Here is a 20,242-nt window from a genome sequence, read left to right on the forward strand (position 1 = left end):
GAATGTTCCTAAATCGTCTTTTTTACTCACAAACATTTAGAATTTAAAACCAGTATCATAGATAAACAAATCTTATTTTGACCTTACACTGTAATTTAAAAAAAAAACATGTTTGTTGTCAGTGTGAGAGGTCTCACTCGCTCATATTTTGTATTTGCTGAATGTTTGTGGACGGGTTTAAGAGCTAATATGCTAATAATATAGAAAATAGTAATACAAAAATGTGCTTGCTGACTGTATTGTTTTAAATAACTCCCCTGATTCAGAAATTGATATCCATTTACATCAAATTTGATGTAATTATTGTTGTGGTTGCACATCAAATCGTTTACCACAAAGAGATTTCCCCTACTTATTGTAGATACAAACTTATTTCTATCTGTAATTAATTGAGAGTTAACTATGGATAAAAAAATGCAATTAATCAACTATTTTAATCGATTGACAGCCCGAGTAGAAACCTATCAGCTGTATTTTAACACCAAAACTTAATTTTTGTATTCATAAATGAATTAGAATAGGCTGGAAATCAAACCTCTGTATTTAGTTAGTAATTGCACATTACTTACAGACACTGCAGTCTCCAAGGCAGTCGCGTATTAAAAAGCGTCTGATATGCTTTGTTTCATTCAATTCGCTCGCCTAACTGCGTCACAAGCTCAACTCAATGAACGATTGTGGCCACAAGGTGTCACCAAACCCTGTCAAATCTTCTCCAGGTCCACCTCACAGTGGAAAGACAGCTCTGGCAGCCAAGATTGCAGAGGACTCACAGTTCCCCTTCATTAAGATCTGTTCACCAGACAAGATGATTGGACACTCGGAGATCTCCAAGTGCCAGGCCATCAAAAAGGTTAGTGCCAGCCGACGAAAACCGCCGTTTCATTGACTCCCAGGTATGAATGTATGAATGAAGTAGTGACAAGCATGGATGTTCTTCTCTTTTAGGTCTTTGATGATGCTTATAAGTCCCAGTTGAGCTGCGTGGTGGTTGATGACATTGAACGCCTGCTGGACTATGTCCCCATCGGCCCTCGTTTCTCCAACCTGGTCCTCCAAGCCCTGTTAGTGCTCTTGAAGAAAGCGCCTCCCAAGGTAATTGATCTACTTCCTACATCAGTGACGTGCAGAGAAATTCATGGCTGGTGTGACTCCTGAGGCATCCATGTACACATAGTATGACCCCTTCAGGTGCAACTGACTACCGCCTTTCTCAGTGGTTTATTGTCTGATTAGCAGTAATAATGATTTGATTGTGAAACAGATTGCACCGACAGGAAGCAGTTTTGACTAAAACTAAAATGGCTGCCAAAAACAACATGGATCAGTGGACACAAACTGATACTCTCCTTATGTCTCCGGCCAAAGTCACAAGTAAATGTGAAACTGAGTCAGCTAATCCGAGGGATTCTACCGTAATTGATTTCTCCTGCAGGGTCGGAAGCTCCTCATCATAGGCACCACCAGCAGGAAGGATGTCTTACAAGAGATGGAGATGTTGGATGCCTTTAGCACTACCATCCACATTCCGAACATCTCTACTGGAGAGCAGCTTGTCGATGCTTTGGAGGTAAATTATACATATGTGACCACAATCGCTGGCTGAGAGCTGCACAGTCGTGCACACTGCATCACATTAAAAAATAACCAATAAATAACCAAAATAACCAAAAACCGATTCATCCAATACTTCTCAACAAGAGAGGAGAAATATGATCTCAGGGAAGAACTAAATTTGAAACACTTCTATGCTAGGACTACGTTAAAAAGCCATAGCATTTCAGTATGTGGAATCAAACTATGGAATGGATTGAGTAAGGACCTCAAACAATGCACAACGATGAGCCAATTCAAGAAACAATACAAGCAGTTGATGTTTGCTAAATACAAGGATGAAGAGTCTTGAACCAGTCATGATGTGCTATATATATCACTATATTGACACTTACTATGGTACCCATTATGTCATTGGATGGTCATATCACCTCGTACTTCGGTACGTGACAAAAAATAAAAAAAAACTTAAACTATATTAGGAAAGCAGGAAGTGAACAAATGTAACCGTTACTGATTGTAAAAATACCAGATGGAGGGGTAAGATTTAATAAGCTTTGCTTCTTCCTACTCCTTTTGGACATGTGGAACTGTAAACAGATTATGCGATGCGTTCAATTGTAATCTGATGCATGTTCAAATTAAATAAAACCATTACCATTTGTCATGCCCTGTGTGGGTTCCCACGTGACAGGTTAAGTTTGAGTTACCTTCTTGGGCTTTGGTTTCCGTTGTTGACGCTTTTATTTTGTATTGGACTTCCTGTTTTGCCTCGTGTGCCTTCGTTGCCATAGCCACCCACACCTGTCCCTAATTTGTCCCATCTATTTAGTTCAGGTGTGTGCTTCTCCCTGTGTGAGATCATTATCGTTTGTCCGTCTACTCCCTGAGTTGCTTTTTTCTGCTGCTGCAATTTTCGCAACGAATAAATATTATTTACCTGCATTTGGTCCTTCTCTCTGCATCCTGGGGTCGAACCTTAAAGCTCTCGAGACTGACCGTGACACCATTACCATTAAAGACATTCAACAAGTATCAAAGCTTGAAGGTTCTCAACTGTACTGCCAATCAACATTATGCTCTTTCTGCAGCTATTGGGGAGCTTCACAGATAAAGAGCGGGCCAGCATTGCACACCAGCTTAAAGGAAAGCGAGTTTGGATTGGCATCAAGAAGCTGCTTGTGCTTATCGAGATGTCATTGCAGGTATGCGCCATTGAAGGAGTAACGATAAAGCTAGCAATGACACGATGAACACGGCACAGCAGAACAGCTAATGTAGTGTCCAAACATTCCTGTTTACCTCAGGTTGATGTTCACTTCCAATTTTGGATCAACATTTTCACTAACACTCACTTTACCCTCTCTAGATGGACCAAGATTACAGAGTGACGAAGTTCCTGTCCCTGTTGCGAGATGAGGGGGCGTGAGTATACTACTACTACTATACTACTACTACTTGCCCTTTTCCAGTCCATCAGCCATTATGTGTGTCGATACAGTCACATTGTTGCCATATTTGATAGTACAGTGGTACATACTGCATCTATGGGTTCGATTCCCGTCACACAAGGTACCCAGTATAAAGAAACGAACCCTAACAACAACATAAGTAACTCCTATGGAGACAATGACTGACCTGTATGATTTATCTTGTACCAGGTTGAACGAAGGCAATCAAATCCGAATTTAAGCTGTCAGTCAGTGGCTCTCTCTGTGCTCGGGTAAGGTCCACATACATGAGACCAATGATTTGAAAAGCTAGTGAGCCATTAGTTAGTCGTTTGTATCCGTAGAGTAGTTTTCTGTCGTGTTGATTTTTGTCTTTAGATAGTTTTAGCTTAAGGACCTGGGACACGGGTAGGTTGACTATATGTCCCGGTTTGCGCAGGGCTGTCCCGCATTTGGATGATTGACTCGCCATCCCACATTTCTGATGGACAGGCTCCAATTTTCAAACGTGCGTCTAAAATCTTGTTTTTTATCAAACACCTGTGTGAGGAGATGGCTGCATGGTGGACTAGTGGTTAGTGCGCAGGCCTCACAGCTAGGAAACCCGAGTTCAAGGAACGTGTTACATTGAAAAGAGATTAGAGATGAATGAATGAGAATGGAAGAAGAAAAGGAAATGCAGTTATAACAAGGTTACCTTAAGATATGATGAGAATAATTACAGCCTTAATTGTGAGCTCCTATTGGCAATTCATGTCGAAGACTTTGCTCGCACTTTGTGGTGTTTTTGTAAATGCAGATCATTTCAACTGCAATTCTGTGTCCTGTGTTTTTGTTTATAGATCTATAGTTGTTATTTTGTTACAGTCGTATATATTATGTTACTGAACAGTTGGCAAGCTGTGCCATATGTATTTTCGGTGTCCGCCGCAAGCGTCATCTGCGTCCCACATTGTCCCTCACAAGCATACTCCGTGTCCCACATCTGGTGAGTTTGGATCTGGTCACTCTGGACATGGGACAAGCCTCCTTCTAGCTTGTCATTGTCAGCCAATTTCAGATCAACATTTCCAATAAAAGTCACCATCTTTGTAATTATTACATTAAGTTCAGATCCAGCGCTTTTCACTCTTCAATTGCCATTGTTTACCCACGACACAGTCCAGGTTTAAGCTCTAACTATGCCTCATACACTTTAACTTAAAACATAAAGGTACTCTCAACTAGACAGAATCAGAGTCACATGTACACTTAGCCTGGATGCTAACTGATTGTTATTCCAGTAACAATATATTATCTTGTGCTAATACAGTATGTAGTTTTGAGGCTGGATTGACTGACGAAGCTTGTGCTTCTGTAGCCAAATAAACTTTTGTGCCACACAGTACACAACTATGATGCGTTTAAGAACCATTAAACAAAGCATAAAGACATGGAAATGTAGTGGTACTTCTTCTTATTACTAAATACAAATAGCAAGAACAATGTAAAAAAAAACCTTGAGAACATGCATACAGTTTGCGATTGAATGAATAGTTATCCTATGCAGCCCTGCCCAACAAATCTAGTTGATGCAATCGATTGGCCCACTTCACCGTCCACTAAACTACTTAACTCTTTCTTTGTTTGCCTTTTCCATTATGCAGCGACCGCAGCTTCTACGAGTAGAGTTGAGCCATTCCATCGTCAACAAGCCCCCAATGTGATGCAATGAGGAAGAGGAGGACATCAAGATGTCTGTCCACCAAGTCATCCCTCTGTCCAGCTCTCTACACACCCAGCAAAAGACTACACAACACCCCTCTACCCCCCCCTTTATCTCAGCATGTTTCTGTCGGCAATATCACTGTATCACTGTGTCCTCCTCATCACCAAAGTATATTTGTGAACATATCTCTATGCCTGTGACTATTCTCATTCATCCAGGTCATTTATTCTCACGCCATTGAATCCATCACAACTGACCTGTTCAGGTTGTCTTATAAGACGTTTTGCCTCCATCAATTCATGCTCAAAGACTAGGTAGGACAGGTCTAATCTGTGCCATACTAGATTAGCGCTCAAAGTCTAGAAAGGACAGCTCCAGTCTGTGCTACTACAACGACAAATATGACAGCTGTCCCAAACTAGTCTGTCCTAGACTAGATAGGACAGCTCTAGTTTGTTCCAACCTAGTCAAAAGCTCAATAACTAAATAGGACAGCTCTAGTCTGCCCCATACTAGAACAGAGCTCAATCTAAAGACTAGATAGGTCAACTATCGTCTGTCAGATACTAGACTAGGGCTTAAAAACTAGATCGGACAACTCTGGTCTGCCCTATACTAAATGGAGCTCAAAGACTAACAGGGCATCTCTAGTCTGTCCTTATACGAGCCTAGCACTTAAAGACCAGCTAGGACAACACTTTTCTGTCCCATACTTTAAGCGGTCACAGATTAGATAGGACAACTCTTGTTTGTCCTATACAAACTGGCGCTCAAAGACTAGACAGGGTATGGCTAGTCTGTCCTTATACTAGATTAGTGCTTAAAGACCAGATAGGACAGCACTTTTCTGTCCCATACTTTAAGCGGTCACAGATTAGATAGGACAACTCTTGTCTGTCCTATACTAACTGGAGCTCAAAGACTAGACAGGGTATGGCTAGTCTGTCCTTATACTAGATTAGCGCTTAAAGACCAGATAGGACAGCACTTTTATGTCCCATACTTGAAGCGGTCAAAGACTAGATAGGACAACTCTTGTCTGTCCTATACTAACTGGAGCTCAGAGACTAGACAGGGTATGGCTAGTCTGTCCTTATACTAGACTAGCGCTTAAAGACCAGATAGGACAGCACTTTTCTGTCCCATGCTTGAAGCGGTCAAACACTAGATAGGACAACTCTTGTCTGTCCTATACTAACTGGAGCTCAAAGACTAGACAGGGTATGGCTAGTCTGTCCTTATACTAGATTAGCGCTTAAAGACCAGATAGGACAACACTTTTCTGTCCCATGCTTGAAGCGGTCAAAGACTAGATAGGGCAACTCTTGTCTGTCCTAGACTAACTAGAGCTCAAAGACTAGACAGGGCATCTCTAGTCTGTCCTTATACTAGACTAGCACTTAAAGACCACACAGGACAGCACTTTTTTGTCCCATGCTTGAAGCGGTCAAAGACTAGATAGGGCAACTCTTGTCTGTCCTAGACTAACTGGAGCTCAAAGACTAGACAGGGCATCTCTAGTCTGTCCTTATACTAGACTAGCACTTAAAGACCACACAGGACAGCACTTTTTTGTCCCATACTTGAAGCGGTCAAAGATTAGATAGGACAACTCTGGTCTGTCCTACACTAGACTAGATCTCAAAACTTGAACTAGACTCAAAACGACAGCTCTAGTTTGTCCTACACTAGACTACTGCTTAAAGACTAGATAGGCCAGCTCTCATTTGTCCTTTACTAGCTAGGGCCCAGAGACTAAATAGGACAGCTTTCCTGTGTCCTTAAGTCGAGCTCCAAGACCAGATCAGCTGTAGTCAGTGCTATGCTAGCGTTGTCCTGTCTAGTTTTTGAGCATGAGCGGATGAAGCCAGCCTGAATAGTCCAGTTGTGATAGATTCAATGCCCTGAGAATATACCTGGAATCTACTGGAAGTTGTCCTGTTCTAAAACTTACCTGTAAAGATATTGCAATAGATGATTGTAAAAAGTGCTGTTTTTGTGCATTGTGCTGAAACCAAGCTATGTATGTTGGTAGCTTTTTGTATAGTATGTGTTGTATTTGTAGTTCTGCTCAATTATAGTAAGTGACTTAAACAAGGCAGTGCGAACAGAATGCAAGTACAGATTGTTTACTGAACATGTAGTGGCTAAAAAAAATATGTAAATGTAAACCCTTTAAATATATGTCATTTCTTCATGTGTTAAGGTCAGGGTTAAGCCCAAAGTACAAAGTATATATATAAACATACAGCAGTATATTGAGAGTGATTTTAGTGATCCTTTCTATGCTCCACCTGAATATGTATGTAACAGTATGAATTGTTACAATCCGGGGACCCTGACTTCACCAGGTTGCTGTTACAGTGAAAGTGAGTGTTGGATTGTTATGTGCAGTTGTGTACAGTTTAGTCGAGGTAGTACAGCTTTGGCATTGTCAGTGTTCAATTAACAAAATAATCTGCACTTTTGAGATCGAAATGAAACAAGAACAAAAAAAAAACAACAAAATGGGTACTTATCGTTATGGTCCGTTATAAAATCGTGAGCTTTTTGTGCATGTGTGGGGAACCTAAAGGCTGCATGTGTGCAATGAGTGTATGCATATGTGTATGGTTTTGTGTGTATGGTTTTGTGTGTGTGTGTGTTACAAACTTGTTTTTTTATTCTGTTTTTTCACAAAAGTAACGACACAGCTTACATTTGAGTAACAGTTAAGGGACAATACTATAGAAATTAGCCTTGAATATATTTTAGAGTAGTCAGTGTAAAGCTTGAAAAGCAGTATTTATCATAGTACTGTGTATTTCGTTCCCGGTCATCTTTAGTTGATAGTACATACGTAAATACTGCTACATTGACTACTTTAAAGTATCTATATAGTATTGTCCTTTTTGGTCATTGCTCAAATGTGAGTGTTGTATTCACTTTGTGATATACTATATGTGTTTAGCGCTTAGTGTTCCAAGATTTTTGTGTTCTAACCAGTGAATTATGTGTGTGTGTGGGCGGGCGTGTGCGAGTGTGTAAATATATATATATAAACACATATGTCTATTTCCAGATGTATTATTGCAATAAAAAGCAGTGATGCACAGAAACAAAGTCACATCCTGCTGTTTATTGCTTGTTTAATGGTGATTAATCCTCGTGGATGGCTAAAGACTTGGTATAAAAGGTGCAAGTTGCCATAAAACCTTACGTACGTACTTGTATCTGCAGTCCAAAGTGTGAGATCCAGTATGAGAGATGTGTTAAAAGCTGTCGTCTACAATAATATCAACAATAAAGCACAACAGAGCTGACACATTGGGGGCGAATATCAGTTTCTGCAATCAGCAGCGTGCGCCGTGTGAAGAACAAGGCATTACATAGTGATGAATAGTTTTTAATAGTGTGAAGCCACACAAAAGGCAGAGATCTTCGTGCCGCAGACAGCCAGTTAAGGAACTTCTGAATAATATGTTGATTTACAAGAATGATGGAGAGGTTCTTAACAAAATAACTGCAGTCGTAGCGCGGGGGGGTGTCAGAAGATCTCACAAGATTAAACAAGATGCCTTGTTGGGAAAAAAAATGTCTGGTGGGCAGTAGTCCTGGGACGATAATAAATCAGTCATCAAACAATAAATGAAAATGGAGTTGATAATAGTTGATCATTTTTCCGGTCTCGATATATTGCCATGTGAATGCGTGTCTATTTTTCACGTCTCTCGCCTCCAAACAGGCAGGAAGAAGGTTCACTCCGTGCATTAATGCATTTGTTCCATAGGACAACGCCATGAACAAAGCCTCCTTTTGTCTTGGTGGGTGGAGGCGGGGCTGGTACACACACACATTGCAGAAAAAAGTATAGCATAATAGAAATTATATTGTTATGGTGAACTGAGTGTCTTATGACACTTCTAGTAATAACAATTATTGTGCAAAACATTTTATTATTCTCATTATTCAACTACTTACTTACTTTCAAGCCATTCAAAATATTTCATTCCAAGGATGCATTTTTTTTACCCAAATTCCGCATTTTCTGTCCCATGAATCCCCATTGAAATCAGTGGAGAATTTGACAAATTCCACTTTTCTCAACGCAAAACGTTGATTTATTCTTCAGTCCATAACAGCCCGTATCTGTTGTACTCGGATTAATTTGGTTGCAGCACCACAATCCTCATATTGATTGGGTTATACCCTCAATAAGCATTTGTTTCTACCACTCAAGTCTCCTAAGACGCACTTGCCTGACAATTAGAGACTTGTTTCTTGATCTCCATGAGGTGTCATTGTCTCGATAATTGCTGCTTTGATTAGATCTCCGGTGACAAATTACATTCTGACAAACAATTTTTTTAATCCTCCTCCCCTGTTAGCATGGGGATTTTTTTCTGGATAAAAAAAGATAAAAGCCATGCATTGATTAACCTGGTCGTAACTTCATCGCAGTAAAGAATTTGTATCTGGTCCCAATTCCCTTTGCCATGTTACGACCAGTGGATCACCATCACCTATTGCCCCGATTCTCGGCACGGTAAACCGGATGTTTTATGTAGACTGTCCCTAACTGTACAGGAGCACTAACTCCCCTAAAGTACACCATCGATCAGTTCCAGAGATCTGGAAGGTGTTAAAGTGATCTTTGTGTACCGGGGCCCATGTTTCCGGGATTGCTTGTTGTCTTCTGAAGTGTTTTTTGTGGTCCACCAAAGACTTTGTAGCAGCTTGCCCCACCTGCGTCCACAATAAGGCTGGTCTCCTCTGTCCACTTCCCACCCATGATACCCACTTTGAACTGCACTTACTGGCGAATACCGTGATTGTCACCATTGTTGATCATTCCTCCAAGCTGGTCCCCAGCTCTCAAGCGTTCTCAAGACTGCTGACCTTGTGGTTCTGCATGCTTTCCGCTTTCATTTCCCTGATATGTGGTGTCTACAACTTGCTACTACTACTACTACTACTAGTACTACTTCTGGCTACTAAACCCAATCCAAAACCCAGATGGAGTGTCCCAATTAACACCTGGAGGTAGCCAGCCGCTGTCATCTCACCTCTTTAGAATGGGGTATGCCCACAACTCCATTGTCAGCTTGGTGGGTTTATGACTTTCAACCCTATATATCCTCGTCCCAGAAGTCTGAGGTGTCCGTTCCCTAGATCCAGCCATTCCTGGTTCAAATCATGTGCTACTATTCTCTCTCCCGCATCGTATCCCACGACTGAGCAACCATCACTGGACACTTTCCTCGGACTACCAGCCCGGATTGAGGGTATGGTTGCCTTTGGGAACAGAATCTAGGGATTTTTCAGACTGTTTGTGGATTGGATCATTAAAACGAAACTGGTCAAGCCATTTTGTAAGATTTTACTGTCACCATCTCTGTTCTAGTTCTTTTCAAACGTGTATGATGGATCAGTGCTACATTTTCCACAGGCCCCGACACATTGCAATGTTTAATGATCGTTTCTCAAAGCAATCATTTTGACACAAAATCTTTTGCAATAGGAATCCCATGAGGATGAGAGCTCTAGAGAATGGATAGATGGATGTGTAGTCTTGTTTCTGTATGCCCTGGTGGCATTGCAGTCTTTCTTGCAGATGGTGCAGGTTTGATTACCAGCCAGAGCCCCTACACCAAGTGACTGGACAAGTCCAGTCTTGGTCCGAAGCCCAGATAAATGGGAGTGCCAAGAAAGAAGTGTGAAGCTAAAACAAACGCAAGATGTGTTTGACTAGCTGTGGCAACCACAAACGGTAAAAAGACTGTTCTCCATTAATGTGGAGTTTTTTTTTTTACCAACAAGAGAGACTAAAAAATCATTAAAAAATCAACTCTGTTGGATATCTTTTATACTTAATTAGTAAATGTAAAATTATTATTATTATTATTATTATTATTATTATTATTATTATTATTATTATTATTATTATTATTATTATTATTATTATTATTATTATTATTATTATTCATTCATTCATTCATTCATTCATTTTCTACCGCTTTTCCTCACGAGGGTCGCGGGGGTGCTGGAGCCTATCCCAGCTGTCTTCGGTCAAGAGGCGGGGTACAGCCTGGACTGGTCGCCAGCCAATCACAGGGCACATATAGACAAACAACCATTCACACTCACATTCATACCTATGGACAATTTGGAGTTGCCAATTAACCTAGCATGTTTTTGGAATGTGAGAGGAAACCGGAGAAAAACGGAAAATTATTATTATTATTATTATTATTATTATTATTATTATTATTATTATTATTATTATTATTATTATTATTATTATTATTATCATTATTATTATTATTATTATTATTATTATTACTATTATTATTGTTATTATTATTATTATTATTATTATTATTATTATTATTATAATTATCACTATCATTATTATTATTTAATAGGTACTTTTTTCCTTAAAAAAGGAAACAAAAACAAATGTCTCGCTTTTCTTTTTCCTGTGGGGAAAAAAGGGGTCCTGTACCTTTAATTGTGTAGGCATCCCGGGATTATGCAACTCTCCCCGGTGTGCTTCACCGGTCCACCGCTAGAGGACAGTGCCGAGCGTGACTGTGAATCATCCATAGCTGAGGGAGCCCGGCTGTGTTCCTGACCCGCATTCGGCCGCACTGTACCAGGCATGGGGGAGGACGCTGCACGCACACTCACGGTGGCAGTGGCTTTGACAGTGACCGGCAAACACTCGCCTGTTAGCGGAAGGAAGAGGGACACCGGGGGAAGCTTGGACGTCTTTTGAGACGGTAAACAACGACACTCGCTTTCACTTCCACGCATTTGTTCTATTTTTTTCGCCTTATCGCTGGCTTCACTGTGTTGGCGTGGTTGGATATTGACGGTTCGTGAGGCGGGTATACGGTGAGAGTCGAGCCGGATGAGAGTGGGTCTTGTCAAGGGGTCTTCCAGAGAGAAGGCTGCGTTGCAGAGTGTATGGCGGTCGCATGTCCTCACGTCAACCCGGCTTGCCTGTTCCATGTACGGTAACATGACCTATACGTGAATGTATGGAAACCTGGACCGTGAACATGACCCCAATCTGTTACCTATATAGACCTGACGTGTATTTAAACGCTAGTTGCAGTGTAAACCCATATGTTTGCAATTATTTAAAGGAACTTGTGTTTTTGCATAAAAAATGGCTCCACATGTTGGATTTGTTGATGTCACTGCTGTATCAATGTAGTGTTATATACGTTATTTAAGCCAATTAAGGGAAATTACTGCAGCACACGTGGAGGTGTGCCTTGGGAATAGTTTATCCATGTAGTTCAGGGTTGGGCAAACTGCGGCCCGCAGGCCACATCAGGCACGCCATGCGTCTTATTCCGGCACGCCGGGCATTTCTTAACACCCATATAGTCCCACTGCAAGGCATGCTGGGTACCTCTTTATTGCATCTGAACTACCCAGCATACCTTGAGGGCATTTGGAAATAACATTTTAAAGTTATGTGTTATGTTTAGCGCTTAGCTGTTGATTCATGTGATGCGTTAACTTGCCGTGGATGTGTTGTGTTTTTGTTTTGTTGCTCCGTGAGCAAGTATGTCATTCTGCTCGATGCCGCCTATATATAGACGCTTCCTCCGCAATTTTTTTTAACTCATTGTGGCCCGCATGTCAAGAAAGTTTGCCCACCACTGATGTCGTGCTATACATTGCACACAGTTGTACTTGATAACAGATCAGTCAGTAGGAGTATAAAGGGGGTCAACAGTTAATATGATGATGCCCAAACAGTCTCCCACAGGACTGCAATCTATCTGTGGCATTTGGTTGAGGGGAGGCAGCATCTATTTGGCATAATTGTATTTAATTAAATGTAATCTGAAGTCATCAGCATGAATACATATAGTATATTTGGAAAAACTTATAATTTGGTATCCTGTTCACGTTCAAGTAGGCTTTTGTGTTGACAGAAGTGAGCTTTGTAAAACTCTGTTTGTGTGTGATGAACAGATGCATTATAATGCAAGACCTTAATTCAGCTTTGGCATGTGTATAATCAATGCCAGATAGTGTGGCTGTGCAATAGTACGTTGTGTAAACCTCACTCCTCACTCTCCTGACAGCCAGAGGCTTTAGACTCACTGGCTAGCGTTTGCTCGGCTTAATTCTCAATCAGTGGGAATGTGTGGATGCAGACTTGAGCTGGGGCGGCGTGCATGTGGTGTGTTAAGATGCGGAGTCATGATGCCATCTACTGGACGTAGTTGTAATGACAAACTGCACAGACAGTCCCATAAGAACCTTGGCGGTCCAAATGTAACTATGGCGGGCTTCCACAAATAAATAAATGTATGGGAAACAATGGTGTGCATAGGTGCTTAAAAATGTATGAAAGCACCACAGTGAACTAACATTAATATTGATAATTATCCAAGTTTGTTAACGGTTAATTCACTTTGACTGCATGCAGAAGCACTTTAACCCAAGTTATATATTTTAATTTATGCAAAAATATGATTATAGTTGTTCACATTCACTGTAAGCTAAGATGTGAATGTTTTGTTCATATAGCTTGGCATATATTGCCCTACATTGTTTGTTTTTAGCATATTTAATGTACAATATGTATCAACATCCTTCAGCATTTCTATGTACTGTATGTCCCTGGATGGGCATAGTTTGGACACCCCTGCTGTACATACACTGACTGGGACTGGTCACTTACACTTGCACCACTCTGATAAATACTGAGAGCTGTTTCTAATATTTACATACCTCATTTAGCTACATGAGTAAGTCAAAATATTAGAAACAACTCCCAGTATGCTACACTGCAGTTCTAATATGGATATGATCATATTTGCAGTTTGCTCTCATTATGTTCTAATCATAACGCTCTAACTTTTCAATTAATAATACATATTGAGATACAATGTATTCCCTTTTCACATCCCTCGGTCTTTGTGTGGGACAAAAGTTGCACTGCTTGAAATGCTCCGACTGATCGCAGACGTGATATGAATAATGCATGTGTTCTACAGCATGAAGTATGAAATGTACCCGTTGTATAATTGGCCGTGATGCAAAACTGTGGTCAGAGTGAACATTTTTCACAAATGATTAGATTAGATTAGGTATACCTTTATTCGTCTCACAGTGTGGAAACTTACAAATTTACACCATAGTTTTGGCCGTGGACGGGTAAAACAGAGCTTTTTGGATTCTGTCGTAAGGAATGTGTGACATTTTATGTTCATTTTAATGTTCTGATGAACAGATGCGTTATAAAGTGCCGCCAAATCAGTTGTGGTATGGGTGTGAGGTGTGCTAAGAAGAGTCAGGAGTTACAATGCCATCTACTGTACAGAGTTGTAACAACAAACTATATTGTGAGGGAAAATAAATAAATAAATAAATAAAATAGTAGCAACAAATCTATCAGTGGTGGTCCAAATTTGTCTGTGGCGGTACACCCCAAATAAATGAATGTATGGGAAAGCCTGATTTAAATAAGCTCTACTTTATCAGCCATGTTGATTGTTCGTGATAAACTAAACTATTACTACTATCACATGAATAATAATATTTACCATTTCTACAAATAAGTAGAATATCAAAATGAGTGCAGGTGTATGTGCATGCAATCACACAATACAGAAGCAAAATTAATATTGACCACCCAGATTTGACCACTATGGATTGTTCCAATGTATTTATTATTCCATTCAGGGTTAGAGCAAATCCAAATGTGGCTGGAATTAATGACAACATGCCAAAGCTGTTTGAAAATATTTGAAGTATGGTTGTCTGTTTACATCCCAATGCTATAATCTCTGCTTTGCATGCCAGCAGCCAGACATGACCTCCTTTGACGTCCATCGCTAAACCCCCCTCTCTCCCTCCCTCCCTCGAGCAGTGTTCCCATACAGCTTATTGCTGCAAGGCTGCGTTCTGGTTTTCTGAGGTTAATGCTTAATGTATAGAGAGTGTTTGTGACGGTGGGGGTTGTGGAGGAAGGGGGAGGAGACAGGGAAGAAAACCAGTTTATTCCACTCCTCTTGCCCCTCCGTCTTAGAGAAACGAGTTACATAAGAGTCCCACAATGACCTTTTACGTCACAGAGGTGGAGAAACGGTGCAGGTGCTGGTTCAGGACTCAAGGGGATATAGACAGTTAGAACATCCACTTTGTTTCCTGATTTAGCGCAACTGAATCCATCTTGTGAACATATAGTACACTCTCAGTTCTTGATATTATATCTTTTCATGGGACATCAGTGAAGAAATGACACATTCCAATGGGACGGTGTGAATGTAGATTATCGATACAACAGGGCAGTAGGTGGCGGTATGCATTGTAAATCCACTTCTTAACACATCTCAGGTCTGGCACAGAATAAGAAGATGTAGCAGGAGGGATCAGGGACGGATCCCAAGGCGTTCCCAGGGCAGAGACACAGTCTGTCCAACGTGTACTTGGTCTTCCCCAAGGCCTCGTACAGGTCAGGCATGCCCCCCCCCCCCCCCATCGGGGAGGCATCCTCAAAATCTCACCATTCTCCTTCAACTTTTTGTACTTCAAATATCAGCTTCTTAACATGCTACTCAGGCCAGATATATTTGGTGGCATGTTTTGCAGGGTGCAAAATTTACATCACACCCACAAATGACAGGTACGTCCCACATGACAGACATGATTGTGGGCAGAAAGGAAAGTGGGTGGAAGACGCTTGCCACAGGCAATAGTACAAGCCATATATACTGATCACATGATTTTTCATGTTTTTGTTTTTTTTTTTATATTATGACATATCAGATATGTAGCTTGACTCACGTTATGTAACATATAATATTTGATTTGATGGGCTTATGATGATGAGTCTGGCACAGCTTTTGTGGTTTCACTGCAGCAAGAAGCCGTTTTTACAGAAAAAACATTCTTCCTGCCAACTTGAAATGCCAAACACAGAGTGAAAACCCAATAGATGAGGGCAAGAAAGAAATGCAATAAACCGCTTTACTTTCCTTGCAGGTTAAACAGTAACTTTAATCATGATGATTTGTTAGTCTTACAGCAAGGTAGCTAATGATTTGATCCCCTGCTGATTTTGTAAGACATAAACAGGGAACACTGTATGTTTACTCATTGCTCAGTAAGTAACATAACAGCCCGACGCAGGTTGGATTAAAAAAACAAACATCCTGGAGTCATAATTCTCAATATTATGAATTTCATATTTCACTGCATTTTCTTAAGCAGTTTCCCTCACTGGGCTGCACGGCGAACGAGTGGTTGGCATGCAGGCCACACAGCTAGGAGACCCAAGTTCGATTCCACACTCGGCCATCTCTGTGTGGAGTTTGCATGTTTTCCCCGTGCATGCGTGGGAATGGTTGTTTGTCTATATGTGCCCTGTGATTGGCTGGCGACCAGTCCAGGGTGTACCCCGCCTCTCGCCCGAAGACAGCTGGGATAGGCTCCAGCACCAGGATAAGCGGTAGAAAATAAAAGAATGACTTTCCCTCAGTGTACACTCAGGAAACGGCGGATACAGTAAATATGTCAGTTGACACTATTCTTCCCACACAGACATGAAGGAGTTACCTCGCGGACCAAAACACCAAGCGCCTACTCAAGCATGCAGGCTCTCAGCTTCATTTAAGTGCGGAGACTCACCGGCTTCCACTTACTTATTGTAAATGTCTTTCCCTGCGCAGTGTTGAAAGATGATCTTTGGTTTTGTAGAGACAGCATTTTTTTTTCCTGTCGATTAGCGTTTAAGTCACATCTGTGCTCCATCCGCAATGTTCCGTGCATTCATTTCATGCATCATCCAGTCTCAAGCCTGGCAAGTTACTCTGTCTGTAGCGTTTTATCTTGTTGTCAACTCCACTTCATCCAGTGGGACGCCCCTCGGACTTGCTGACTGACAGCGACGTAAGCGGTTTTTGACATAGTCATAATCTATTAAATAATTTTCCTCCATTTTCATCAAAAGCCTGTTTACAACCTTCTAAATACCATTTTTTTACAGCCCCAAAGACATGAACACCTTTTTATATTCATATTACCCAATACAGTAGACATAATAACAGTAAATAAGACATAGCATAGATTCACATGCTTGCATTGGCAAGGTTCCTTGTAGTTTTTTCTTGACAGCGTACTTCCTGTGGTGGCTATTGTCTCATTAAATATAACATTACTGACACCTAGTGACACCTAGTGGCCAGTGTGGAATGCTAGATATTACACAATTGAATGCATCGTCCGTATGCCTAATATTTGTGTTTTCGTTGAATTTGCCATTTTTAGCCAGCCCAGGAAAGAAGAGAAGTTAGCGAACTGCGTTTGCTGCACTGAAAGTGTAGAGCGTGTCTTGCTGTAAGGTCTCCACTGTAGTTTTTTGATGCATTCTGACAACTTTACAATATTTTACACATTTTACTGTGGTAGTTTTGCTATACAGTAATTCTCAGTTACGGTAATTGGTTTCGGACCCAATTTCGATCAGTGAATTTCTACAAAGTACGATTCAATCTTAACAAAATATTTTGGTAGTTAGATCAATGACTTTTGTAGGTGTAATATTTACCATTATTAGAGCACTCTAGATATAAAATAACACCCCTATAGTCCCTGTTACACTCGTATTACTAAATGTAGTAAATATAATCGGAAAAATTTGCAATTTAAGACACATATATGCTTGTGGGTTTTAATAAATGTATTTCGGAAATGTGGACAGGAAGTGACGTCGGTAGTCACAGATGTGTTATTATGACTTTTTTGTTTCTTTTGGCATTTACGGAGTCGCCACAGCGGATCTTTTTGATGATGATGACTATTATTAATATTATTATATTCCTACTGTAAGATAAATAATCATTATTAATATTATTATGTTATTATTCCTACTGTAAGATAAATAATAATTATTAATATTATTATGTTATTATTCCTACTGTAAGATAAATAATAATTATTAATATTATTATGTTATTATTCCTACTGTAAGATAAATAATTCTAAAGTTGGCGAACAAATCTGGTGTGACACCCTGTGGCCAATCGACTATAGTTCATCAACACCTTGTATTTCCCTATACTGTATTTGTATTTTAGTTGATTTAGAAGATTTGTATGCCTTAAAATTATTAAATTAGGCCAAGAAAACATTTGCTTAAATATGCATTCATATACAAAACAGTGATAATTGATACATTTTTTGAAAAAATGCAATAGAGTGAGAATGTGATGGGTGATTACAATAACATACAATCTAAAAAAAAATGAAGCTTATTTTGCACTGAATGTTGCTAGTCACTGTTTTACTTTTCACAATACTTAGCGACAACGGTGACGTTAACAATTTTCCGACACATGCCAACATATACGGAACATTTTTTCATAGAAATCGGCCCTTTGTGTCTAATTTTCTGTTGACAAAAGCAACCGACCATGCATGTTGACATTTACTTATGCCTGCACTTTTTAGTACTGAAAGGAACACAGCGGACCGGGACTTAATGAGCTGGTCGATACCGGATTCCCTTGTATTCCTACGCCGTCCTTTAATTGTCCTCCAGCCCCCCTTTGCTTTGTCTTCCATTCTCATCAAATGAAATTATCAGTGTTATGTGTTCCATTGGGCAATTTGTGTCTCAGATGTCAGTCGCAGCACTGAAGACATTTAGACCCAAACAAATTCACGTGTCTAACCTAATCTCCCGTACGCGTTGTTGGCCAAATGATCACAGACCTCAAGGCGATATTTCCCATCAAAGGATATCCTTGAATGCAAATGAGAGGGTGTTTGTATTTTTGTCAAGTATTTCTTGTTCCCTGACTTCTGAGGAATCTTCTCTCGTCTCTCATCAGGTTTTGATTAAACTTCATACGCATGTTGTAACGCAGTACATTTCAAAGCCTTCTGATTAGTTAACAGCTGACATTGCAATCGAACCTCCAAAGTTAAACAGGCCTAGCTTTTTATCACTTGAATTCAGGCACTTTTTTTGTGAAAATAGGTTTTTAAAATGACACATAAGTCTCCTTTTCGTATCGTGTTCAAGTTGATACTTGTAGAAATCCTCCCCCTGAGGACTCGAAGTGGGTTTCAAATAGAGGATAAGGGAATCTTTAAGAACCAAATCATAGAATGGGAACCAGATTGTTTATTGCTGACAAGAATACCTAATACAGACGTCCAGGCTTATCTGCAGTCCCTGTATGCCTACAAGTAAGCGGGTCTTATTACAGCGCAGCTGCAAAAAAGCACCCTTCCTTTCCCTGCCCGGCCGTTTTATACACTCAAAATTGTGTAAGAGGCTGGAGTCCTGGACCAATCAGTTTTCGCCACTGCCCTTGATTGAACCGCTTCTTTCATGGTGTTTCTGCTTTTATTTGCAGGGGCATCAAGGCATCTTTTCCTTTGTTTGCTGGGGCATCAAGGCGTCTGGAACATTCTGCTTTTAATTTGTTGTAAAGCAAGCTCTCATATGCGTACCCGACGTTTCCACCTTAACTGTCAGTTGTCACGTTAGTCCTTTTTTGTGTGGGTGCGTGTATAAGTATTTGTGAGACTATGTGTTTGTTTTAGCTTTTATCTTGAGCTAGCAAAATTGAGCAAATACTTTCAATACTAAAAACGAATGAGTCTGACGGCTCACTTACACACATACACAATACACGTACAGCTGAATAATAACAAATATAGCAACTTCTCATCAATCCATGTTCATTTCATACTTAATGTACTGATTTAAGCCACGCCTATTTCCGATTAGTCACCCCCACTTCCGCTTCATGCTCCGCCCATTTTCTAGAAAAATGACACCCAATTCCGGTTCATACTCCATCCAGATACGAATACAAATAATTTGGATGGGTGAACCAATACATTCATTCATTTTCTACCGCTTTTTCCTCACGAGGGTCCCGGGGGGTGCTGGAGCCTATCCCAGCTGTCTTTGGGCGAGAGGCAGGGTACACCCTGCCTCACCCTGGTCGCCAGCCAATCACACAAACAACCATTCACACTCACATTCATACCTATGGACAATTTGGAGTCGCCAATTAACCTAGCATGTTTTTGGAATGTGGGAGGAAACCGGAGTACCCGGAGAAAACCCACGCATGCACGGGGAGAATATGTAAACTCCACACAGGGCGGAACCGAACCCTGGTCTCCTAGCTGTGAGGTCTGCGCGCTAACCACTAGACCGCCGTGCCGCCCTGAACTGATACAGATACAGATATACATAGTGGTGTACTCGCTCATCCCTAATCTTTAGTAATACTTTCTTGTGAAAAGTAAGCAAGGAATGTCCACATACCACATTGACTTTTAATCCAGCGATTAAAAGTAATTAACCACGTAGCCGACAGCTTGTATTTAAATGTACACCCAATCTACCCCGCGGCGATTTCTTTCTATGCCTCTCAGGCGCACCACAACCACAGCAACCAAAGCAGATGTCATTTAAACACTCATTAGAACATTACCCACAACACATAAGAGCTGTAGAAAGTTATAGTACACGTTAGAGCGGGGATATCAAACT

The 20,242-nt window shown here is 40.6% G+C and overlaps 2 protein-coding genes across 8 annotated transcripts in view; both read left to right on the forward strand.

The window, feature by feature from the left end:
- The window catches only part of LOC131103034 (vesicle-fusing ATPase), a 29,790-nt gene extending 22,897 nt beyond the window's left edge, over nucleotides 1–6,893 (forward strand). For 2 of the 4 annotated variants that reach the window (XM_058048885.2, XM_058048882.2), the window contains 7 exons: nucleotides 720–853; nucleotides 949–1,095; nucleotides 1,436–1,570; nucleotides 2,646–2,759; nucleotides 2,924–2,979; nucleotides 3,216–3,277; nucleotides 4,652–6,893. In XM_058048885.2, the coding sequence (XP_057904868.1) occupies nucleotides 720–853; nucleotides 949–1,095; nucleotides 1,436–1,570; nucleotides 2,646–2,759; nucleotides 2,924–2,979; nucleotides 3,216–3,246 (617 nt within the window). In that variant the 3' untranslated portion in view covers nucleotides 3,247–3,277; nucleotides 4,652–6,893. The remainder of the gene's footprint in view (nucleotides 1–719; nucleotides 854–948; nucleotides 1,096–1,435; nucleotides 1,571–2,645; nucleotides 2,760–2,923; nucleotides 2,980–3,215; nucleotides 3,278–4,651) is intronic. The other 2 variants (XR_013629953.1, XM_058048884.2) reach the window with 2 other exon arrangements.
- A 4,391-nt stretch (nucleotides 6,894–11,284) lies between these two features.
- The window catches only part of LOC131103035 (thyroid hormone receptor alpha), an 87,161-nt gene continuing 78,203 nt past the window's right edge, over nucleotides 11,285–20,242 (forward strand). For all 4 annotated transcript variants that reach the window (XM_058048886.2, XM_058048888.2, XM_078797149.1 and 1 more), the window contains exon 1: nucleotides 11,285–11,474. The gene's annotated coding sequence lies outside the window, so the exon portion shown is untranslated. The remainder of the gene's footprint in view (nucleotides 11,475–20,242) is intronic.

This window comes from Doryrhamphus excisus, linkage group LG16, assembly GCF_037039965.1.
Source record: "Doryrhamphus excisus strain RoL-2023G ecotype Guam linkage group LG16, RoL_Dexc_Guam_v1.1, whole genome shotgun sequence".
Classification (NCBI taxonomy): Eukaryota; Metazoa; Chordata; class Actinopteri; order Syngnathiformes; family Syngnathidae; genus Doryrhamphus; species Doryrhamphus excisus.